We start from the raw sequence: 25,469 nt of genomic DNA on the forward strand, positions 1-25,469 counted from the left end.
ATGTATGACCTGAAAGGCCAATTCTTGATATTCTAATGTGATTTATGACTGAAACAGTCAATGAAGACAACAATAATTGACAAAGGTTTTGTAATTTTCCCATTCCTAAATGATAACAGTACCTAGTTCCATCTTGTAAAATGTGATGGGTTAATGGTTTTCTTTTTCTAAGGGGATAATAGGTTCTATGTCTTGTATGTGAATGTGTTTTAGTTTGACAAAGCAAGCCATTTTAAAATATAACCTTGGGCTGATGGAAATTGAGAAAATAATTGGTCGAATCATTTCTTCTTTTTTTTTTGATTCTGGTCGAATCATTTCTTATGAAAACATATTTTTTGAAGCTATACCTTTTGATGATTATCCCAAATTGAGGAAAGCTTGTGGAAATAACAAGGTGTTTATATCTGACTGGTTAGATTTTCCTATCATGAACTAAGGATATTCTTTGAACTTTATCTCATCTATTGGGCATGGAGATGGTAAGGTGCTGATTAGACCCTGTCCCAGCTGTATTTGATTGATTTATCTTGTTCATAGTTGACAGTGAGAGAGTCTGGGGGCTTAAGCGTGATCTTTTGGCAGCCAACAGAGCCATAGTGCTATGTCAGTAAGCTAAGCGTCAGAGTGATCCCCTTTTGTTGTGGTCAGGACGCTGTTGATCTGTGCAAAGTGTAGGATCTTGGCACAGAGTCTGGGGGCTGCCTGGACCAGCTGTTCTGCTCACTGAGGGTGGCTGCAGTTGGAGAGTGCCATGCAGCCAGATGTTGAAGGCCAAGTGTGGGAGGGCTGTGATCCGGCCTGTCACCTGTTTCTGTGCTCCTGCTGCTTGCTTGGCGCTGCAATAATTACACGACTGGCTGTCCTGGAGCTACGTGTACACACAGCCTTGGAGCACTCATAATCATGTCCCCTATGTAGGGTAGTGTGATCGAAGGTTGTGCAAATTCCTGTGCCTGCTTTGCAAACAAAAGATATTGTGGGACAGGGTTGCATAACACCAGATGATCCCACCGTGTCCATGAAATAGTAAGTACTGTGCGTCTGTTTAGTTATTAACAAAGTCTACACTAGAGGAATATTACATTCGCAAAATAGTGTAAGGGATTTCATGTTTCTCAAATTGGATATCAATTAGCATATATAGTTTTTTTTATATTATGCACTGCTCTGGTCGGCATGATTCTGACCTTGAATTCAAAAGCAAGCCCAATCGTGTCTGTAGTCCACATGAATTCAAAAGAAAAAGCACTTCTTGAGAGGACAAGTCAAGAGTAGCAGTAATCAAATTCGGATTGGATCGAAAGCATGTGACAACAACAGAACCTCCCATTTGCATTGATGATATTGTGGGGCAGAAAGTGTCTGTCACAAATGAGTTGCTATTTGTTGTATGGAATATTAGTCTCCTTTTTTTTATTGGTGTGACTTGTATGCATTACATACTGCCCTCAGAAATACCAGTAATGAAAATGAAATCGGCCACATCATGTAAACTACTTTCAGCTTATACTCGGATCAATTACGCTTGTAACAGGAATCAATAAGTTATTTTAGACAGCCACATAACATGATATGGTATTTGTAAGCATAGCCTGAAAGCACAGAATGATATGGTTAGAATGTTTTTAAAAATGATTATTAAAGATGTTCTATTGCTTATCACGGGTTAAGATAATGGATGCCGAGGTAAGTCAGGGCAGTAAGCACACTCTGTGAAAGTAATCAAGTGTAATTGCAGCGTTCAGTGGTCGGTCTCTTCATTTGTGATGCATTGGTAAGGCTGCTGCCTTTTCTCATGAGCTTCACCTGAAGATTTAAATTCAAGCTCCACCTGACACAAACAGAGGTGTGAGCAGAGTTTATTTAGTTGGATGTGCCTTTTTGTTTGTTCACAGAAGCTTCGCTTTAGCAACGTCATCCATATCCGCCAGGGATGCTGGGTGTGATTATGGAGCTAATGGGGCGGGCCTTGTCATCAGATGCTGGCCGTCTGTTAACATGAGGCCCATTCAGAGGCTGATTGAACATGTCTGTCTTCATCATAGAGAATGCAACAATGGAATCAGGCCATATTGAGCTGAATTGGAGTTAATGCCAGGAGGAAACATCATAATGACTTCTCATCAGAACCACAATGTGCTGATTAGGGTCGGCCACTTGGTATGGAAATCCAATAACACACAGCCTCCTGTTTTCGGCTTTTTAGCCTCAAGCGACATCCGTCCATAGTTGTCATTTGTTCTTTCAAACCTGGGCCACGAGTCTGACTGATTTTTCCTTAGGGGTCCGACAGAAAAGTTATGTAAATCCTGCTGCTGTCCTCAGACCAGTTTTTAAGTTGCATCTTCAAGCCTTTACCGAAGATATTTTTATGCCAAGCTTTTGAAACCTACTTCAACCCGTCAAATAATATTCTGCCTCTTTTTGTAGTACAGAAAATAGATGGTGCTAAAAGAGTGAGCCTTCATGTTGACAGCTGTCAAAGACATTACCAAGTCATTAGAGGCATTCGGTGTCTCGTTGAATCAGCTTATAAGGCCGCTGGTTTCCTGAAAGAAAAAACAACTCTTGATTTTCTGAGGGTATTACAGGCAAGCAGCTGTTTTAGTTGACTGATATCCTCTTTTCTGTGAAGCATTACGTTTGTCCATGTGATCTCTGACTTTCCTTTTATCCCCAGTAAAGCTTGACAGCAGTGTTCTGTTGGTTGCCAAAACAGCCCAGGGCTAATGAGTTTTAGTTTATTACTCCAAACAAGAAGAGGCTCAGCATTATGTGTAGCGTTGCCCTAACAAGACTTGTTCACTTAATGTTAATTAAAGAAACATTGGGGGTTGAGTACCAAATAACCTGGATAGTATTAAAATAAATACATTTAAAGCATGCTTTATTTTACACGAGTGACCACAACACTTGCTTTCCATCAGCAGTGGTTGAAAACCAAAATCATGTGATGTGACATGTGCTACTGCTGTTACCCCGGTCCAGGGATGAGTAACGTAACACAATGCTTAGCTTTCGAAATCTTGTGCATTACCAGGCAAATTGACCAGCTTTCTATTATGGGCACAGCAAAGGTGTCTCAGGCATACTTGCGCGGTCAGAGGGAGCTCACCAACAGGACAGACACATGGTCCAAATAAATCACCAGTTTTTTATGGGTGGTGCAGCAGTAAGCATGCAACTGTCGTGGCTCTGAATGACTTGTCAGCTGCTGCAGGGCGTCTCGGAGCTGCCACATCGCAGGGCTGTTCGTGGAAGCTCAGCGAAAGACCTCATCATTCCTGTCTGGAGCACCCTGCTGGGTCGAGCAAAGAGCCGAGCTGGGCCTATTGACAGAATCAATAATAGTATTTTTTTGTTATTAATGTTATCAATGATGTGCCAACATGTATTGTGTGTTTGTGTACTTTTTCTTTCTAGTGTATATTTATAATCTGCCGTAGAGATGACAGATTTAACGTCATGACACTCCAGTTCTGCTGATGGACACTATTTAATGTCAGCAGGTGTGACTTCAAGCTGATATGCAACTGGCAGATGCTATTTGGTTTCTTATAGAGGGTTAGATTTGGAGCAGGGCTATTTCTTGGCCTGTACCAATTTTAAGTGGTGCTAATTAAATGGATTGTGTAACATTTGGACAGAGCCTGGCTGGCTGTTTGGAATCTATTTCCAATCTTTGTACTAAGCTAACCGGACACTTTCTTAAGCTTCATATACCCTACCGATATCAGAATGGTTTCAATGGGTCTCCCAGTTCGAATCTTGAGTATTCAAATGTTGACCCAAATAAGTTGCTAATTGCTTGTTTTCTTCAGTTCACAAGTTGTATGATATAGGATTTAAATTACCCAAATAATGTTTAAATGCATTATACTTAATAATTATCAACAAATCAGTCTGGTCTTTAAAATAAATAAGCACACTTTTGTAACATTTGAATATTAATGGTATGTAATGCATTTTTGTTGTGATGTGTTATATGCCCCACTGACGCTACTACAATTCCTTAAGGCCAGTTCAGCTGCATGGGGACTTTTAACCTATAATACTCTTATATCTTTTTTTTTAACGTTCTCTCTGTTGCCCTTTTCTCTTTCCTTTCAACTCAAGCGGTCAATACAGCTCTTGGTGTGACTCTGCTCTCTGGTGCACTTGTCCGACTTACAATATTGTTCCTCAAGGTTAAGACACATTGAGGTAGACAATTTGAATCAACTATTTTAATTACTTGCGTGATAAAAGTACATGTATTTTGTTGTTGCAGTAAAGCTGTCATCCTCGAGCGGGTTTGTAGGAAGGCTAAAAGATTTCAGCAGTCTCTCAAACTGAAGACACAATGCACAGCTGCAGGGGGCTTGTGCGTCTAATGAATGCTAAGAAGAGGCGGTCAAAGGGAGTTGATTTTGAGCCTTAATGTTTTTGAATGCCGTGACACAATTCCAGTTTTTTTTCTAGTGAGGTTTGCTGTTTCGACAGCGGGATTTCATTTCAAAGGGCCCTCAGCAAAATGGCGTCCAAGTGCCACTGGCAATACTGGATAAATGGTGTCACCCACCAATGCTGTTGCCTTAGCAGACGTAGCCGTTGATGTGTTCCAAAGCATCTCTCTGACTTGGCCCATTGTGCTGTGGAGGAACGGTGAATAGTGTTCCCCAGCATGGGCGAACAATATGTGATTGTTCCCCCTGCTGTGGTGAAGAAGCTGTAGGTTACTCTCTGTACCATCGCCAAAGCGCCTGAGGAGATGCACCGCAAAATCTCTGCCTGCTAACCAGTGATTCTCTTAGGTTTAGCGCTCTGCGGTGCTGCTTTCCTTTAGCTGTCGGAGCTGGTGGGAGGGGGACACTCACCCCTTTTTGGTGGAGAGGCTTTTGTTTCACTGGAGCATTTTAAAAAAAACTGTTTTATGTGTCAGCGTTCAAATGTACTGACAGCCTCCAGGGGATTAAAGACAACATTCGTACCGAGGTGTGGAGCGGGATTTCAGAAGAACAAGAACTGAAGTGTGATTTGTTAGCATGTCATTTAGGTCCCTAAAGGAGTTTGGTGTTTCTGCGGAACGGTTGGGCTCAATTTGTAAAAAATGGATGGCTCGCGTCCAAAGGTCTGTGTGATATTGTTCCTACATTAGCATATCTTTTACAGTTTTAAGAATGTGGGTTATGTGTGCTAGACATCTTTTGTATTGTAGTCTGCATCTATTGACTTGTGATCCTCCTTGGTTCTACGTTATTGGGAGTGATGCTTTATATTTGCATGATTTGTCAACGCCCATGAAAGTAGCTCCGGGACGTCCTCATTCCTGGTTTGCAGCGCTTCTGCACCCGTCAGGAAATGTTTTTGTGCTTGTTTTTGAGCCTGAGTGAGACAAAGTTGCTGTAGTCGTAGATACACTGCTGGGTATTGATTCTCTGTCCCAAGGCTTGCCTCAAAGGAAAATGGCACGATTTAGTACTTCACTCATCTCCATCATTGCTCTACTACCCCCGAGCACCCAGATTGTTACTCGATATGTTGTTGACTATGCAATCCATTGTTGTTGGACCATCCATTAATGTAAACGGTATATTGTTTCACGAGCTACTTCAGTATACACATCGGGTAGTGACAATGCCAAGAATGAAATGCTTTACAAACAAATGTATGAAACCTACCGAAGCACGTGAAGATACGTTTTGAAAATCCAAAGACACAAACTCTAGCCAATCTAATGAGTCGCAAATAAACCAGATTATAGGTGACAATCGTTCTCCGAGCTGGCCTGCAATGAAATTATCTTCCATAACAGGTTGTCTAATGTTTGTATTTAGATTTTTAGGAGATTTGTGTATTCTTAATCTTTAAGACAATCATTATTCAATCACTGTTCTAGCCAAGTACTTGTACACCATATGAACCTTGTGTACTTATAACGTATATCTTATGTTTCTCTTAGCAACGGCAACGGCAGCCAGATGAACGGGTCGCTGGAGCAGTTAGACCAGCCGGATCCTGACTCCATCAAGATGTTTGTGGGCCAGATCCCAAGAGCCTGGACCGAAACAGAACTTAAAGAGCTGTTTGAGCCATACGGAGCTGTGCACCAGATCAACATCCTCCGTGATCGCACCCAGAATCCACCTCAAAGCAAAGGTACGGCCAGAGCACGCTTTGTTTTACAGTTGATTATCTGTTATTTTGTATAGTTTCCTTTTTAAGAATTTCATATTGTGGGTATAGATAGTTTTTTTTGAGTGGGTGGGGTTCTTTGTATGCAAGTCATTTTAAACATTTGTCAGTAATTTCTTTTGAGCTAAAAGACTTCTGTTTAATTGAAACCCTAGATTGTTTATTTTTTGCATTTCATTTGTGAAACCCATAATAAATGGGCCTATCGAAGCATTAGTGTTCCACAGTACAGGGAACATAGACCTTTTTTTATATGCGTGCCGTTGTCCTCCACCTGGATGTGCCTGGCTTTATTGGTCAAGCCCTATACACAAAACCCTGTTATTGCCACGTCATCTACCATCACATTTCAGCACAATCCCCCTCAGGCAGTGCACAGCATTGCTTGTCTGCACACGCAATGCAGCTGTTTGTGCTAGCGATGAGATTATTCTATAGGCTTTTGTTTCAGGGTTAAAAAGCAAGACTTTTTTGCCATTATAGGAATATCTTTTTTTCTTTGACTTAAAAGCACCACTGAATGAAGAAAGTGTTACTCTACTGCTAATTTCCATTAAGACATCTATCGATGCGCTCACCCTTTTATAAATGGTGCTCGAGTTGAGCGGTTCAGTTTAGGTTCCAATTAGAAGAGACGGTGAAGTGGAGGCCTGCTGCCTCCACCTTCTGCAGAGCACTGCAGAGAGCCACTGAAAGTGCTCAGTCTCCCGTGACTAACTGCAGGTGAATAAAGAAAGCAACAGTTTCACTGATGTAACTGTCCTTGTTTTTACGACATCAGCCACATTTCAATTCAGTTGATGGATTGCTAAAGGCACTAATCCACTCGGTGGCGGAATGATTTTTGATGTTGTATTCTGCATCTAAATGGAGTTTTGGGCTAACAATACTGTTGGAGCTGCTTGACTGTTATTAAAGAGCTCTGGCCAACCATCACTGGTGGTTTTTATAGATGTTATTGGCCTTCAGAGCCACTGTTCCACTGGCTAAGCCTGTAACAGTGTTGGTGGAGACAGGACTGAGGGAGAGTGGTGCTCGATTGGCTGTTCAGCCAAGTGAATAAGTGATTTTATCCATTTAGCAATGCTCATTTTTTAGCCTCCGCCCTTTTTTCTTTTTCAAGTGAAAGACATGCTGGCAACAACGCTGCTGCTTGGAGGCGGACATATTGCCTTTCTGCCGCTGTATTCTCCCTCCTTTTCCCCCCCAGCATTCATTCAAATGTCATTTGAATGAATACATTAGACAATGATGACTCTGTTGGCTGTTAAAATACATGGCATGCCTTTTTTAAACAAAAGGATTAGCAGTATAATTAGTTTGATTTTCATGGAATGTGAAGAAAGGACTCCTGAATAATTCCCTGGGCTCCTCTCTTTACCTTTAGCAGAGAATGTACAAGATCTTGACATTTTGGAAATCGTTAATTTCAAAACATTTTTATTTCCTGTCATAATATTTGTTTGTCTCCTGGCGTCTCCCAGCCGTTGCTGACCAAACCACAGCTAGCTTAGCATTAAATATTCATGATACAAACATACAATCAGTTTCTATGCATAGCTGGAACAATAGAAAAAAACATTGATTGCTGTGTATAATTAGTTTTTCTGTTTCTCAGCACGACATTTATAGTAATTACAATAGTTGTAGCTACCTTTTTTAAAAAAAGGGTTATGTTTTAAAAATCTGTGCAACAACCTAATGACAGCACACCATGTGACCTGGACAGCACTTAACTCGCATGATCTTTTTAACAAACGTATACACACATCTAACAAGCCCAAATATCCTACATGTATTCAAAGGTACCCCAGCAACATCTCCAGGGTCATTACAATTCTGTGTGTAAAGAGATCTACAGCCAACACTGCAGTTCATTGAGAGGCTGAATAGTTCAAAGCCTCCTTTTTTTTTTTTTTTTTTTAGCAAAGCCCTCCCCTGTTCTATGTGGAGTGTCAGCTGTGATGGCCTATTGACATGTTAATGTATTCTAATAGATAATCTGGCCTGATCACAGCGGCCTTTGGCTCACTCAGACTGTGTGAGGTGAATATGGTGCAGACCCACGCCCATTAATTTTCTCTGCTTCCTCCTTCCCCACTAGTCTGTGTGGCAGGACGGCCTGATGGTATCTGGCTTATGTTTATTTGCATGGCAAATAATTCACCGTTCACACCCTCCCTATGTCATCAGTCTTGCCTTTGTTAGATTTGTTCGTTGAAATTGCTGTAATCCCGCTTTCATTTGGGTTGTTTACTTTGCCATGGATCTATGGAGGATCCATCAGATTTTGAAGTGTTTTTTGGGTCGCGTCTACTGCAGGTCATGAGAAAATCATCTGATAATCATCACGCCTCTCTAGATGGTTTATTTAGCCCCAGTAAATCGGAGGCAGAGCTAAGCAGCAGAGAAAGGGAGGCAGAACTCAGCTGGTTGTGAGAAAGAAGAGAGCAGCTCGATGCATATTAGAGTTCAACAGCCCTCCCCGCGGCCTTGGAGCTCCAGTAACAGCATAATACACACTATGTAGGTCAGAGACGCTGCAGTGCTCCACTTCCCCAACCCAGTGAAACTGACAGGCTGGAACGCCACTGGCGGTCTGCTGGGACGGAAGGATGAGAGGCTTTTTTTCTCCCTCCCCCGCTCTTCTTTTCTTCATCCCCCTCCCCCATCTCCTCTCTCCTCCCATGGTTCCTCTTCCTTGCTCTCACTCCTGCTCACTTTAGTCTCTTTGTGCTGTTTTTATGCCTCCTGTATGTTTGTTTGTCTGTGATTGGATTCTTATGTAATGCAGCAGCATTTTCTCTGATGTGTTTATGGGTTGGTGCTGTGCCCCGGTATGCCCGGGTTCTGTTGACCTGTGGACAGTGCATCAGTGCCTCCTGACAGCTATCTAAACCCCGCGGTCATCTCCATGGCCCTGTCACACAGCAGCCTTCAGCTATTTCATTACTCCAGTGTCCCCGCTACAAGCTCCTACATGCTCTGTGTGCACAATCTAACAGTTGGTGCTAAGAATAACCTGTCACATGTTTCTAACATGTGATATGAGGAGAACATACACCCGTACATCTAGCGTCTTTCCTGCTCTGCAGTTGTTGTGGTATTGGATTCACTGCTTATATGCCCTGCGTTTCTAATGCTGTTTTTGTCTCCTTCCCCCCCGCCCATTGTTTGTCCCTATTTTTCTCTCTCTGCAGGATGCTGTTTTGTAACTTTTTATACAAGAAAAGCTGCACTGGAGGCCCAGAATGCACTGCACAACATAAAGACTTTAACTGGGGTGAGTAAGCACAGTATGGTCGTCATTTAGCTGCTTGAGCCCTTCTACAGCCCTGGCTGCAGCCTGAGAGCTGTTTGCTGGCTGATAATGAGCTCTCGGCTCACTGAACGCAAGTTTGCCCTGAAAAAAATCTGGTCCCCACTATGCACTGACATCACACTGAGGACTGCCCCTGAGTCTCAACACACTGAACTGATAAGCCAGCTGACCACACACACACACGGGTAAAAGGTAAAGTGTGCTTGACCATGCAGCAGGTTATTCACTGAGGCACAGAACCCGATTGTCACAAAGTGAAACAAATTATTAATACTTGTCTTCATGAATCATTGATGCACATCTACAATTTTATGTCCTAAAGATGGAGGAATAAAGACAAGAGGGATGAAGTCTCTTTTTAATAATGACGCCTTGTTAGAGTGAGTGTTGTCTCCCAATTCCCATCCTGATTTATATAGAGATTAAAGCCCAGTCAACTGGAATAAGTGCAGTTTCTATACGCCGTTCCAAATTACTCTCTTCCAATCAATAAAATCTATAACAACCCACTCCAGCAGTCGATTAAATCAATAGCACAGTCTATTGGAAATGGTGCTCCTGTCAGTGAGTTTACAGGTAAATATTGAACCAGGTTGATAAATGAGTGTAGCGGACTGGGAACATGGGCCTAGCTCTTTCTACTGGAGGACTATCAATCAGCCCGACATTTCAAATAAAGTATGGTCTAACAGCTCAGCTCTCGAACCACCGTCCCCGATCATACTGTTACTGGCATCGACTGCAGGTTTGGTTTGCGTGACTATAGAAAAGCTTGTTTCTGTTCCTGTTTTTTCTCCCTTCTGTGCCTCCCTCTCTCCCCGGTCAGTGACGCTAGCCAGTACCCATACTGAGCAGGCCATCTGTCGGCTTCTCTTTAGTGTTTGTCAAAAACAAACCAACCACTTTTCATTAACACAATTTGCTCACGCATCTCGCAGCTAGATTCCATTTCTTTTCTTTTTCGCGTCACACGACATAAAATATGCTACAAATGTATTAACTTGAAGTTCAGCGAGTGGCCTCGGAATACGTGTTCATTAAATGGCATGAAGTGACGACTCCTTAAGCGATTTCTCACTTAACAAACACAGCTTTTTGGAAAGGGCATTGTGTTCAGAGATGTAAGGCTGACTCGAAAGAGATTTATCACAGCTCAGATTTGCCACACATTGTTCTGTTTGTATGTGATTAAATATATAGTCAAAAAACTGTTCTTTTGGAAGCAAAATAGAACTGCCTTCTTGTCAACCCTCCTCGTAAAATTGTTCTGAAGAAAATGAGGGATGTTGACAGGAAGAGTCGATAAGTTCAATCACAAGTCTACACTACATCGAGAAGTGAAATTGGATACCGGAGAATTTGATCCCCGCCATTAACTCATAGACATTTCCTCCTGAATCTGGCCGTGGTGAGGGAGGATGCTGGTTTTAGAACAAAACACGAGGCAGAGAGAGATGCCTGAACATGGAGGGCATGAGTGTGAAGATATTAGCCTCTTGTGATGACAGATAACAAGACCAGGCACCTGCATATTTCAAAATGGTGACAGGTGCAGAGTTAACCATTTCCCTCTTCTGTTTTTTATAGATGCATCATCCTATCCAGATGAAACCCGCTGACAGTGAGAAAACAAGTGGTAAGTGGATTCATGTGAAATGTAGGGTGACATGAGGACAGGAGGGTACACAGATAATGATTTATCCAAAGCGAATGGAGTAAGAGATTTTAAAAGACGACCAGAGAGGGACTCAGTTCAGGGAATGTGCTGCAATACACAATTTCTATATAGTGTCAGGGGTTAGGAGGATTAAGGGCTTTAAAAGGCACCAAGGGGAGAAGAGTAGAGCCGGTAGAGAGGATATGGTGAGCACAAATGAATGATACAGTCATCTGTCTCTAAGTAGACGAAAACAAAGCAGCTAGTTGCAGAGATTTGTACAAGAGGCTCCCACCTTTAGTGAGAGGCAGAAAATGTGGCAGCGAGACAAGGAGGGAGCTTATAAAAAGAGAAGTGCAAGATTTAAGGCCTTGATGTGACTGCCGCTTTCATAGCGCCATAATTGTTTGTCTGAATAGCTTTCCTCTTTCCAACCTTCTTGCAGCGGTAGAAGACAGAAAACTCTTCATCGGGATGATTTCAAAGAAATACGGCGAGAACGAGATCAGAATGATGTTCTCGTCTTTCGGACAGACCGAAGAGTGCCGAATTCTCCGGGGACCAGATGGTCAGAGCAGAGGTAGGTGTGCTTTCAGCGTAGGCACAGTGTTAGCCGCCTCACAGCCGCCACCTTCAGCGAGTACAAACTCTAATCGTGTTGATACAGGCCCCTCCCTACTTCTTAATTTCAACCCCCTCAAAAACAAGTGCTATTCACCTCCAGTGGCACCCCTTTCGATCCCCACAGTCCCATCCCTGTTACACTCAGCCTCCACATCTCACTTGCCGTCCAGCACAATGGGCCGTCTCCTTGGCAACCACTGGCTGCCGGTGTTCGTGGGCTCAGCTGGCAGGCGGCTCGGCTCCTCCTTTACCGCCTCCTTCATCACACTCTACAAAGGCTGGAATTAGCTTGTCGTCGCATCTCCTACATAGCTCTCGACTGCATAAAGCCTCAGAAAGCAGGCGGCTCGAGGCTCTCAAGTTGATGTATTAGATAAAACAGAGAGAGCTGGCCTTGAATTTCTTCCCCTCTTTTAGTTAATTCTCCACAATTTAATGACATCCACCTTAAGACACCCTTTGATGTGAGCAGCTCTTTAACATTTTAGCGAATCAAAGCCTTTCAATGTGTATTTCTGTGTGCATTTTATGTGTTTTTTATAATCATTGACTGTTTCACCATGACACACCACCTAGTCAGGCCTCTTCTGGTGGCAAATTTAATCTGTCAATCACTGTGCTCATGTGACACGTGTTACTGTTCTCCTCGTTGTGTTCTTTCTCCGTGTGCTAACAGTGAGGGTGGTTCTGTGTGCTTGGGAGTTGCCATTCTTTGTATTGTAAAGTGTTTTTTGGGGTTCATAACGAGTTGTCCAAACCTTTTTGTCTTGTTTTGTTTCTTCTCGTCCCTCCCTCCCTCCCCCCCTCTCCTATTGTTCCCCCCCTACAGGCTGTGCGTTTGTCACATTTACTACCAGGGCACAGGCACAGAATGCAATCAAAACCATGCATCACTCTCAGACTATGGAGGTACTGTACCCCTTAGCACCTATTTCTCATTTCCCCCCTATCCCCCCTCATACATTCTGCTGCCCCCTTGTGTTGAAAAGCTGAAGAACATGTCCAGGCAGATGGCGTCCATTCATCACAGAGCATGAGTCATTTCCAAAACCACTCTTGTTAATTACAAAATTACATTGTCGTATTCAAATAATTGAATGAAACGTGAAACATTGCCTCTCTCATAGCGGCTAAATTTGGGGCTAACGGGACACGACAGGAATTGCTGTCATCTCTAATTTTTGGGCTGGACTAAAAGCATCTCATTTATTGATTCTGATTAAATTTTTAGAGCTTAGACATCCAAGTCTGCCATAATCAATCTATATTTCAGACCACACGGAATAGAGCTGCCACCATCAAATATAGGTTAACAAAGAATTAACCCAGACTGGAGCAGCTACTATTTCTTCAGAAACTGGCTCCATGTCATCATGTAGCCAATGGTATGTTTGTGGAAGTGGAGCAGCAGTAATTTGACAGCTAGCAGGTCAGAGGCTCCCCAGTGAAGCAGCAGACCAAGTCTAATTAGGAGCCCAACCAAACATAACCCTACGCCTACCAGATTAAACTCAGGCCCCGGTGGTGCTGCCACCTATTTCCCCCACATTTCATAACCTCCCCAATTCTCAGCTGCCATGGGAAGTGCTGCTGTTTCAGAAGCCATTTCCCCTGTCCAGCCTGGTCCCTGTATGGTGCTCAACTCTGAAAATACTTCAACACAGCATGCCAAATGTCCACGCGTCTTTCTGAACAGTGTGGGACTGTCTGTTTGTGAGATTGTGTGCATTGTAATGCATTTTCTCTGTTAGTCTGCTGTTTAATTGTCTTGTTTTTTTTATTTTTTAAGTGTTGTCTCCATCTGTTGTCTGCTTGTCTGTGGACTCAATTACGCTCAGTGCTCAAAAAGAATCACTGTCTGCAATTTTGTCCTGTGCCTCTTTTTGGAATGTGGCCTGGCTCAGCTATGCATGGAAGATGTCCTCTGTGTGTTAGATATGAGTGCAACAGGCTTAAATCAAACTGTCTTGAGGCAAAGATGAATCCTTTTTTTTTTAAGAAAAATTCCTTGCAGTCACTGTGTCTTTACATTGATAAATGAACTGGATTCTTCAGCGCGTTTCTGAGTCTGTCTAACGTCTCTGACCTCTTCATCGCTTCAGGGCTGTTCCTCACCTTTGGTGGTGAAGTTTGCCGACACACAGAGAGATAAGGAGCAGCGGCGTCTGCAGCAGCAGTTGGTGCAGCAGATTCAGCAGCTCAACAGCGCCTCTACCTGGGGAAACATTGCCGGCCTGGGGACCCTCACACCGCAGTACCTGGCAGTAAGTGTTGCTCAAACACGCAGGGCTGCACAAGCCATCCTTGTGAATTGATATATGGCATGGTTTAAGTTTCAAAATGTATTTATAGTTAAGCCATATGGCAACAATATGGGCTGCTTGACTTGCAGAGTGCAAGTTTAGAAGAATAAACTGAGCTACCTACAATATAAAGGAATACACTTATATAAATGATAAAGGATCTTTAAAGGACAATACATTAGACATGTGTAGTTTGAGACAAAAGAGGTCTTGCTTTAATCTTAATTTCTGAGGGCGTAGGTTTTGCTGTTGTATCGGTTGTGATATTAAGGTGGTTATAGGTGGAATAGAAATGCAGCAGCCATTTTGTCTACCTTTTTATAGACAGCCTCTTAGGCTTAAACCCTTTGATAAATAGTTTATTACAATTTCAGAAGGAATTAACTTTATCATATTGTTGTTAAATGATGACATGTGTCCCTGATTAGTTTCTTAAATGAATTCCTTTCTTTCTCTCTTTGTCCCCAACAGTTGCTCCAGCAGGCCACGACTCCCAGTAACCAAGGCAGTTACAACAATATGCAGAGGCTAGGAGGTGAGTGCAGCCTCTCACGGCTCTGAAGTCCTCCTCTGTAAATGAACAAGCCGCCACTTCTCATGTCAACAGCCTTGTGACTCAGTGCCTGACGCCCACATGGCTTTAGCTACCGTCAACCACATGACTCTTTCGGATCAGTGGCGTATTATTAATGGATGCCTGTGTAGGCTGCTTAAAGACACACACACACAGCACATAAGCATTACTTAGTCAAATTAACAATCAGTATAACTGAAAGGAAAAATGTTCCATGTTTTTAAATAAGATGCGGTATAACTATGGAGGGGCATTGTATGTGAAGCGTTGATACTCTAAAACGGGTTCTCTATTTCCTTTTTTAAGGCGATACACTACAGGTGAATAGGGTAATTTGTTTTAACTTTAAGACATCAGCATGAAACTTGTCCAGTTAATTGCTTACATTAAGACAATTGTTTTTTGTATTACAAGTTTTCTGAAAAAGCTTGTTTAAATAAGCAAATTAGACATATCTAGTTAAATAGGCGCACATTTTAATACATTTCGGGAACACAATTCTGAACATTGGATAAAGTCAGGTTCAAAATTCTTGTTTCACTGTGTAGTCATATTTGAATCTAAAGTTTTTACAGAAGGGATTTTGGATATCCCTTTTTATCACTCCATAAATCAGAAAATACTTTAGGTATACATGTTATATAATTCAGGCTATGAATGATATATGAACAAATCCTTATGTTAACATCTTCAGAATATTGATAGGAATAAAACTGGAAGGTTTGGTGTATGTAAGTGCTACTGATGTGGAAATGTCTTGCTCCCAACATGAGAAGAAACTCATTTAGAGAAAACAACCTTGAAAGATATCTGTTGTCAAATTCGATTATTTGTTTTGTTGTGAAGATATTCTTTACAGACACAATATCTAATGTAATCCTTGGCAACAACGATATAGAATTTATAAAACACATTACAACTGAAAACTGAGTAACACAGCATATGACCTGAACAGAATCAACCCAGTGAGCGGTTCATTCAACCTCGCTACACGAGTTATCAGCCACTGCTGTGTGGCGCTATCATAACCCTCCTGTTGTTTGGATGAGAGCTTGCGCATCGACGCACTCCGTGAAGGTATCTCATGTTCGGGGTCATTTATTTTAGTTTTACTTTGCTTCGTGCAAGTGACAATTGTTGTCGTCTTCTATGTGTGAGTTTTTTCGTTGTTCTTTTGCCATTTTGAGATTGAAATGTCCCATGGAAAGCTAAACCAGGAAGTGTCATAGCACACCACGTGACGCATCTGAACAAATCACGTTGTCAGAAATTGACACCAGTCAATGAGATTTCGTTTTTTGGTCTAAAGCCCCCTTTGTACTTTCACGATTGGTTGCTGATCCAAAGAAATGACCATATTTGGATCCGATGACATTGTGCAGGAGAAACGGAGCTTTACAACGATACCAGGGATTACATGGTGCCAACAGCGGTCGCGGTACTATATGTTGCATTACAATGCAAACTTGTGGTGAATTTAGGAGAAATCTACAGACGCAAATAGACAAACTATAGTATAATAAACACATAAATGTGTATTTTGTACGTATTCCTTCCAAAAGACTGAAAGAAAACATGTTATGGAATCAAAATTGCACAAAATCTCAAATCTCAGTGCATGAAAAACGATGTTTTTGCCGGCCGTGTCTCGCCTTAATAAAGTCATCTTTCTAATAAATCCTTTCTACCAGATATAATAAACACTGTTTGGGTTTGTTTTGGTACAGTCATGCTTTAGTCACCAAAACAAAACAATGTTGGAAGATGAAAGATCACTTTCCAAGGAGGGGTTGCATGGTAACGTGACCACAAAGCGTGACCACAAAGCAGCATGTCAATAACAAGAAGGACGAGCTGTATGAAAAATAATTGTTTTTAATTGAAGCGGTAGTCTCAAAATCCCTTCCCATCTAAAACTGTAAACATGTATTTTCCATGCTTTTATTCGGGAGAAATGTGTTCCCTTTAAGACTTTATGGAAAGCTGTGTGTGAGGTTTTGAGCATAACTTCGGAAGTCCTTGATGTTCACCTCTGTTTCTCGGTTCTAGCAGCAGGTGTGAACCCCCTCCAGCTGCAGAACTTGGCCACATTAGCGGCTGCTGCGGCTGCAGCGCAGAGCTCTGGCAGCCCCAATTCCAGCAACGCTATGTCTGCAAACAGCGCAGCCCTGGGAGCCCTGGCTAGTCCAGGTAATTAAATTCTGGCATGAAGTGTAGTATGTGCATGTGCTGCAGTAGTGGAAGAAGTACAAGTGTCTTTCGCTTAAGTCATAGAAGCAACACTTAACTTTGATTTAAAATAAAAAATGCCCTGCCTTCAGATTCTTACTTGAGTAGAAGTACATATAAAACTTCTACTTAAGTTTAAAAGTATTGGCAGCACAGGGTTAACTTTACCCCTAGTTTATCTTCACACTTAACATTTAAATCTAAGTGTAAATAAAAACCCCTTACCCGCTGAGATGAATGAGCATGTTCACAGACAGCCCCCCCCCCCCTGCTGTGGTAGCATCAACAACTACTCTGCAACCCTCCCTCGTCCCTGCCCTCAGCCATTCCTCATGTGTTTTATGGGAGTTAATCGGCCCCATATAACATTTTATGGGAGCCCCATTTCCCTTTTAATCTGTGTAAATATACATTGGCTCCATCTGTCTGAGTTTGGCATATTGCTGCTGCGGTAATCACCTCTCCTCGTTAAGAGACAGATTTTAACGGGCCCCTCGCTGCCGTGTCATCCCCTCACAAACGAGTCATATGAGGTGTTCTGAGCATGAGCTGATCACCCTTGTGGTAACACATATGTCCCTTTTTTTTAATCGTGTTTTTCATCAGTTGGTTCATCTGCATCCAGCGCCGGTGCTGCCATGAACACTTTGGCCTCTCTGGGTTCCCTGCAGGGTCTCACTGGGACCTCCATGGGCCTCAACCTCAACGCTCTCTCCAACAGCGTCAGTGGTAAGGAAGACCTTCTTTTCTTATCGCGACTAGCTTCTCTTTAGCTTTTTTAGCAATAGATTTGTTTTTTATATGGAGACAACTAAAAAGCTCGTGGGCTGCTAAGTGTTACTGACTAGTTGTCCACTATTTAATGATTTGTCAGAGAGGAAGTCAACATTTTTAACTCTGCTTTGACAGTAAACTCAATGTCACCTTGAGCTTTGGGACACACTGATCCATAATTTCTGACATTTAATGGACCAAACAACGAATCCATTAATCAAGAAACGACAACAATGAAAAGATTGTTAGTTCTAGCCCTAACTGCTGGACTGTTGCTCAGTATCTGCTGCCTGTTGTTCATAAACCCACTGGACACTTTATTAGGTACCCCTGTCAAATCTAATACAATCCAATAAAACGGCTCAGCCATAAATTCCACCATTACCAGTGTACCTCAGTAATCAAGGCAAAGTGGATTTACTGCCCTTTTGGAATATTTCACAACAAAACTGGCCCCTTAAACTTTGTAACGAATGAATTTGAGGGAGAGCACTTGTATTGATCTGTATAAGTTGTTATAGCGTGACTTGTCATAAAATGGGCTTTGTAAAAGTTAGTGTGTCTGCCCCCTGGTGGCCTGAATGTCGAATTCCCTCCTAATAATTGTCAAACTTTGTTTTCAGTGCGTGATCCCTTCGCTTCTCTCGGTGTTACAGGTATGGGGGGCATGAATGGCTTGGCAGCCTCCATGGCCAACGGATCAGCAGCCAGCTCCATGGACGCTCTGACCCAGGCCTACTCAGGGATGCAGCAGTACACGGCCTCCCTGCCCTCCCTCTACGGCCAGTCCCTCCTGCAGCAGCAGAGCATTGCTGGTGGTCAGAAGGAAGGTGAGCATTATCACAACATGCTTCTGCAGGGTGTTTTCATAGGCCTACCCTACCTTTGGATTATTGCAGGAAATAAATCTGTGCTTTGATACTTGGATAATTAAATAAACACCAATTTAAGGATTTTAAGAGTGAAATTGCAACTGGCAGGAATAGAAAGCCAATTTTAGTCCATAAATGACTTTCATGCTCTCCCACATCTTCACCACTAAAGGGAAAAGTGACCTAGCCCCCTGTTAGCAACCTCCTTTTGAGAGACATGTAAAAGCTACATAAAAATGGAAAGTGGGGTACTCACTGACCTATTGTATACTTTAGAACATAATGTGAAAATCTTAGGTTTTACAAAAAACGTTTTAATGACCCAACCCTCAGCCTTATGATTGGGTCTGTGTGTGCATCTTGATGCCTATCTAATTGGAGTGTCTGTGTTGTCTTTGTCTTTTTCCATATGGAGTAGGGCCAGAGGGCGCCAACCTGTTCATCTACCACCTGCCGCAGGAATTTGGGGATCAGGATCTTCTGCAGATGTTTGTGCCTTTCGGAAATGTGGTCTCTGCCAAAGTCTTTGTTGACAAACAGACCAATCTGAGCAAGTGCTTTGGTAAGTGTGGCGTCTCTAAAGCCCTCTTTATTATATATATCGTACAGGCTATGTTGTGTGTTTGTGTGAGGGGAAAAATAGCCAACGTTAATTACAAAGCCTGTCTTAAGGCTTTCTGTCCTGTAGACCAAAACATATGAGAAATATCGCACTGCCCATGAGGTAAAGGGCAATGTCGCCTTAACTTTGGTCTGAAGCTGAATTTAAAAAAGAGATGCAAGAGAGCATGTGACCGACAAGTAGTACAGTTTGGTGCACTTAGTAAAGATCTAAAGGGGTCAGGGTGAAATGGTGTGTTAGATTTCCTTTAAACGTTTGTAACGCGTGTCCTCCACATTTTCTGTTCTCAGGGTTCGTCAGCTATGACAATCCTGTGTCTGCGCAAGCTGCCATCCAGGCCATGAATGGTTTCCAGATCGGCATGAAGAGGCTGAAGGTTCAGCTGAAGCGCTCCAAGAACGACAGCAAACCCTACTGATCCTAGCCCCGGGGCCTCCCCCTCCCCAGCTCCAATGCTAGCATTGCTAGGGTAAGTTCACCCTCCAGCCAAGGTCACCACAGCAGAGACTCAGTGGGGCAGGGGGAAAAGGAGCCCGCCACAGGAGGGAGAAAAAAATGGTTGCAATGATCTTTCTACATCTTACTGTATTTCATTCCTGCGGTTTTATCGTGTAATTTGAGTCGGATTTAATATTTTAATGTATATGATTATTTATGACTATCACTGGAGTCGGTGTTCGCTGGAGGTATTTTGTGTCACTGTAATTAGTGGAGAGCGTCAGGTGTGTTTCCATGCCATTTCATTGCCTTCAGGTCAAGCTAGAACCGGTTGACTAAGGATCAGTTGTCGTTGAAGCCAGGCCGCGCAGACCCCGAGCTTCATCCTGTGTTTGGCTTTTTACATTTAGTCTGTTTCGTCCGTTCGTCATCCTTAATGTAAACAAATCTTTTGCACTCTAAATCCCCTGCCCCCCCCCCAACATCCCTCCTCTTTCCATCTTCCAATTTCCCCTTTCATTATCTAAGCCATTTTGAGCTAGGCTACCTCTCTTTCTCTATTAACCTCTTCCAGTCACTCCATCCATCCTCCACGTCTCCCTCTCGGGCGACTGGCTCTGGATGGATCTCTTTGGGTGCCAAGTATACAGTCTGTGCATGTTGGAGTCTCTGCCATATGTAGTGGTGTCACTTCCGTAAATCCGTGTATCGTTTTTGTGTGTCAGGTCTGTGGGGGGAGAAAGGGGTGGGGAAATGTTTGTGTCCTTTACTGTATGTGGTGATTGGCATTGTTTTTGTTGGTTTTTGTGCCTCATGGCTAAACGATTCTTGTGCTGTGGCCCTAACTTTCTCTCCTCTTTGTCCTCTCTCTCCCTATCTCTCTCTTTCTGTCGTGTTTTTGTTCCTTTTTTAGAACAAATCTCCATGCCTGTTTGCTCATCATTAGCCTAGCATGTCTTCATGATGTTGAAAGCCAAGCCAAACTCCTGGCCTCATCATCCCACCATTGTCTGTGATGTCTCTCTAAGCTCGCCTGACCAATACCTGGCCACCCACTGACCCTTGACCTTAGCTCAACCTGGTTTTTTCTGCATGTATATTCATTTTGTTTTTTCTTTCTGTATAGAAATGTGACAGGTGGGAGAGAGGTCGAGCAAATCAATGTGAAAACGTACCTGCGTTGAATTCATTTAAGAGACCTTTTTTTCTTTGCAAATGTTTTTTTGTTTTTGCGAATGTTTTAAAAACCTGTGGGATTTCTTCTTTTTAATTTTGCTTTTTTGTTTGTTTTTCTTTTTACCTCTCTCAGTAAAGTTCACTTGAAAGTTGAATACAGGGATTGGCACACAGCTGTGCTATTTGGTGCCATTAGCAATATGTTGGCTTCTTTAAAAAAAAAAAAAAAAAGATGAAATCCTACAGACCACTTTCCAACACTTTTGAAAGTCTGACCAGTGAAACCCCTCTCAGTGCTCTGTAGTCTCTACATTTTGCGGGCAGTGTGAAGATTTACACCAAGGCTATTTAAAAATATATTTTCACTTAATTTACAAAAATATCCAGTGTATTTACCTTTTTTTGAACTATGATGGCACAATAAAAGGTACATTTGCTCTGTTTAGAGAAATGACTACCTACATGAGTCAACTTTTTTAGAACTGATTCACAAATAGACAATCTGTGGTTTAAATGCACACTTAGATTACCTATATTTTATACCATTGAATCTATAGAAGTTTAACTAACAGAACCCAGGCAAAACTTTGGGTTTTTTGTAGATTATGTTGTAATGTCATCCGTGTCGTGGGGGCGGGGGCGGGGGGGGGGGGCCTTCAGTGTATTACATTTTTAAAGAGGACTAAAAAATCAGTTAGATCAGCGTGACAAAAACCTTTTAAGTCAAATTCCTCTGCATTAATTGTAATCTCAACTTCTGGGTAAAAAAATCCTTCTTCTTTTTTAAGGGTCACAGTATGTTGACTTTTTTTTCTGTGTTAAAGAAATTTAGTCTTCAACTTCCACGGTACGCGTTGTTGGCTTTCTGTGAATTTGTCATTAATAATTTAATAAATGGATGTTTCACCTTGGTTTAGTTTGGATGCCTGAAATATGAGGATTTACAATGTCTGTTAATCATACAGATGCCAGACAATGTGTGTTTTTGTTTTAATTTGTTGTTAAAGTGCCCATGTGTCAAACTTAAGTGTTTTTGAATTAACACATTTTTGTTGTGATATTACCTAGTTTTCTTTACACACACACACACACACACACTCACACACTCTCACACACACACATGCACACACAAAAACTTTCTGTGGTTGCAAATGTGGGAGCCCCTGAAGAAGAGATCACTCGGACATCACTCACGACCTGAGGGTTTCTGCACATTTTATAGACACACACTCACACACTTGCTTTTTTTATTATTATTTTTTGCTAATTGTTCCTTTTTTTTAAAGTGACTTCCAGTGTCACGTTTCAGTCGTACACGATGCACAGCACATAGATATTACTGAATCCACCACGACTAGTGTTGGTTTACAAGTACATTCCATTTTTTCAGCACAAAGTTTACAATTCTTTTTTTTACCGGGTGGTATAATGTCGGTTGTACAACACGTTTTTAAGACGACCCTGGTAAAATAAAAACCACTTCACCCCCAAAGAAGGGTTCCCTAAAACTGCGTACCTGATGGCGCTAAAGAGTTGTCAACTCAGGGGCTTTTTTGTGTGGGAAACTAGACACTCACACAGGATAACGACACAAAATGCACAATTATCACCATTTGACCTTTTTCAGTTTTGGGATTTTTATTTTATTTTTGTTTCTCAAAATACATTAATATTCCAAAAAATATATATAAAGAGGAACCAAATTTGAAACAGTGCTCGAGGAAAGTGTTGGGAGTTTTGTAAGGAAGAGTTAAGCACAATTGTGGGAGCTAATCACTTTTGCAGAATGTTGTGTGTGTGATTATGATCCCCAAATGTTCAAGGTACCACTGATTTCACTTTTTAATATGGGCATGTGCTTTTTACAGTGTGTTTTTTCTATCCAAATGCAATACAATATTCAAAGTGCCATATATACGTCTAGAAACTGCCTACACATCCTTATCAGGCCTTGGTTTAGAGATTGCTGCAGTTCGCCTTTATGTCTATTTATGCCAGTGTCATGAAAGCTCGTGTCACCTGCTCATGTCCCCCCCTTTTTCCTCCCCCACTCTGTGTTGAGTCATTGGTAAACGTGTATTGTGATGTACTCAATTTGAACAGTTGGTTTAAAAAAAATAAAAAAATGTAGATAAACAATAAACTTCCCTATACATTTGAAGGTTAAACCTCTTTCTTAGTGAGTGTGAACATGTGTACTGTAACACTTTGCGATACAAACGATCGGTAAACCAGATGTGAGGGAATTTGTGAAGTCGATAAGTTAAATTATTTCAAGAAACAAGGTCAAACTCATCTAAAGATCTTTTTAAATGATCCAATTGTGTGTCAAACACTGAAATGATTGCAGATCTGTGGTTGGTATGCAGTGTATGGTGAAGTGTTACTGTGAATGAATAAAAAAAGCACAATGTACAGTCCACCGGTCCTTACAGGAACTTGACTCACTTCAGGGGCTTCCATCACAAATCCCGCTCTAACAATCACTCTTTCTTCTGTTGTGTTCATATTCTCAAGTGCTATTTTTTTGACAAGTGTGGTAGCTTTGCATCTCTATAGATATTGTCTTGATCCAAAAGAAAAGAGGAAAAAAAAAAAAAAACTTTTCCTGTGTTATTTTTCTTGTCTGATAATCGGTAGGACTTTGTTCACGTTCCACCAATAATTTAATAGATGTTTTATCTTGTCTTGATGAAAGCCAAAGTGGGTGCATCTTGATGTGATCTGTATTATACATACAGTAGTTTTTTCTGTTCAGTCCATATCAATTTTTTGGAAAACTGGGTGGGATTTGAAAAAAAAAGAAGACGTATACAGGCTTTCCAATTTCTACAACTGGTTGTTCATATGTATTTTGTACCAGTGAAGCTTTTTATATTGGAAATTAAAGAAAAAAAATCTATATTGGAAAAAAAAATTGTCTGGCCTCTCAATGTGGCCTCGCCTTGACCCGGTCTCGAGTTTGGCCTCTTGGTGGTGTCAAGCAATTTTTTTTGTTTTTGTTTTTCTGTTTCTAAAAAGATGCCTGATTTTTGATTTACTCGGATCTCTTCGTGTTTCTCACTTCGTTAATCAGTTTCAGTTTTCGGGGGGGTTGGGATCCTCTAAATCGTGGTAAGTTTCATGTTAGTATTTGTGCTGTCCACATAGTTTAATAGTCATCAGGATTTCGACAACTTGTGTGGTTAATTGTCTTAGTTGAAGAGTTAAGTATCTGTTTAGTTTGAGCCTTGCTTTTTACCTGTGTAGAGTTTCTGTTTTTCCCATAGCGGAGTGTGTAGCCGAAAGACTCTGTGTTCTTTTTTGGTCAATGTTTGTTCATGTGTGGTGTGTTTCTTTGCCTCTGTCTCCAAATTAAACCATTTCCCCTAATATGGGCTGTGTGTCTTTGTGTGTTGTGCTTGTCCAGTGTTGTAAAGACATTTTACAAACCACCCCTCCCTCCCCCAGTGTGTCATGTCTGCTAACTTGTTTCTCTTCGTTGTGCTTCTCTTTGCTTATTTCTGAGCAGTAACAGGCAGCAGGTTTATCTTAATGTTAACCTTTAGATGTCTGATGGGGGGAAATTACACCTACAGCCACACTCCACTAAATGTAATAAGAAAATACAAATGATACACAACAATTTAAAAGGTTATTTGTTTCAAAATTATGGTCGTGAATTTAGTAAAATCAATGTTAAGTTTCACATTGTATTATACGTGATTATAACATGGGTGTGTCTGTAAACGAGACCAGTCTAATGGAATAGAAAGTCCTGAACAATTTTTTTAAATAGGAAAAAATGGGACTGTTTACTTTTATTAATTATAAAATGTGAGTCTTATCATCCGTGAAGCTGCCCCCTGAGGTGTTTCCACAAACAATTCAGTGTGTACAAGCAAATATCAAGTTTAATTAAAAGGTGCAAAGACCTTGAGTTTAGACTCTGATTGGTAGTGAATGGATTAATCAATCAGTTAATGAACAGAAGGTTAAAGCTTTTACACTGCCACATGTAAGTGGGTGATCGGAAATTAATTGGCAATCATTTTGTGTCACATTTTCACCGTTCCAGCTTCTAAAAAGTGATGATTGTAAGCCAAATTCTAATTTCCATGAAGGAGAATACATTTTTTCCAATGGCGTTTTTTTCGCAGGGGAAGATGAACGTTTTTAACATTGCATCTGCAAAAATGTGAAGAGAAATCTTTACAACCTTTCATAGACAGAAGAATAAATAATGGAAATAATTTTGTTGTTTCTACATTTTCAAATACAAGGATTTGTTTTTTTTATTAATGAATTATAGCAATGCACACATTAAAGATATATTTAGGTTTTAAACATTCTTGTTACACAAAACAAGACATTTTTCTCCATTTTTAATGACAAAGGTTAATCTGACGAAAGGAGTCACCAAACAACTATTAATTGCAGCATTTATTCATAGAAAAGCTCCAAATGCTAAACATTAAGCCAAGAAAAACTTATAAGATGAATATCTTCAAAATATTCAATGGATCACTAATAAATCAGGAGATGCAGCTTTCTGACAAGACTTCTTGATATAAAGTCGAGTCTACATTTTTTTTGTAGGTTATTAACCTGCTTCAGCAACCCTGGCTTCTACTACTACAGACTGCTTATTTTATTTATACTATTTATGTGAAAACATTACAGAAAATCTACACAATTAATTTAACGTTTGGTTAATTCCCT

The 25,469-nt window shown here is 41.3% G+C and overlaps 1 protein-coding gene across 14 annotated transcripts in view; it reads left to right on the forward strand.

The window, feature by feature from the left end:
• The window catches only part of LOC134879881 (CUGBP Elav-like family member 2), a 28,457-nt gene extending 4,317 nt beyond the window's left edge, over positions 1–24,140 (forward strand). For 3 of the 14 annotated variants that reach the window (XM_063906439.1, XM_063906491.1, XM_063906499.1), the window contains exons 2-13: positions 5,945–6,141; positions 9,378–9,460; positions 11,087–11,135; positions 11,602–11,736; positions 12,610–12,689; positions 13,883–14,044; positions 14,555–14,618; positions 16,707–16,847; positions 17,493–17,615; positions 18,284–18,490; positions 18,948–19,094; positions 19,445–24,140. In XM_063906439.1, the coding sequence (XP_063762509.1) occupies positions 5,945–6,141; positions 9,378–9,460; positions 11,087–11,135; positions 11,602–11,736; positions 12,610–12,689; positions 13,883–14,044; positions 14,555–14,618; positions 16,707–16,847; positions 17,493–17,615; positions 18,284–18,490; positions 18,948–19,094; positions 19,445–19,572 (1,516 nt within the window). In that variant the 3' untranslated portion in view covers positions 19,573–24,140. The remainder of the gene's footprint in view (positions 1–5,944; positions 6,142–9,377; positions 9,461–11,086; positions 11,136–11,601; positions 11,737–12,609; positions 12,690–13,882; positions 14,045–14,554; positions 14,619–16,706; positions 16,848–17,492; positions 17,616–18,283; positions 18,491–18,947; positions 19,095–19,444) is intronic. The other 11 variants (XM_063906474.1, XM_063906543.1, XM_063906524.1 and 8 more) reach the window with 9 other exon arrangements.
• The last annotated feature ends 1,329 nt before the right edge of the window (positions 24,141–25,469 follow it).

The sequence above is a fragment of the Eleginops maclovinus genome, chromosome 2 (assembly GCF_036324505.1).
Source record: "Eleginops maclovinus isolate JMC-PN-2008 ecotype Puerto Natales chromosome 2, JC_Emac_rtc_rv5, whole genome shotgun sequence".
Lineage (NCBI taxonomy): Eukaryota > Metazoa > Chordata > Actinopteri > Perciformes > Eleginopidae > Eleginops > Eleginops maclovinus.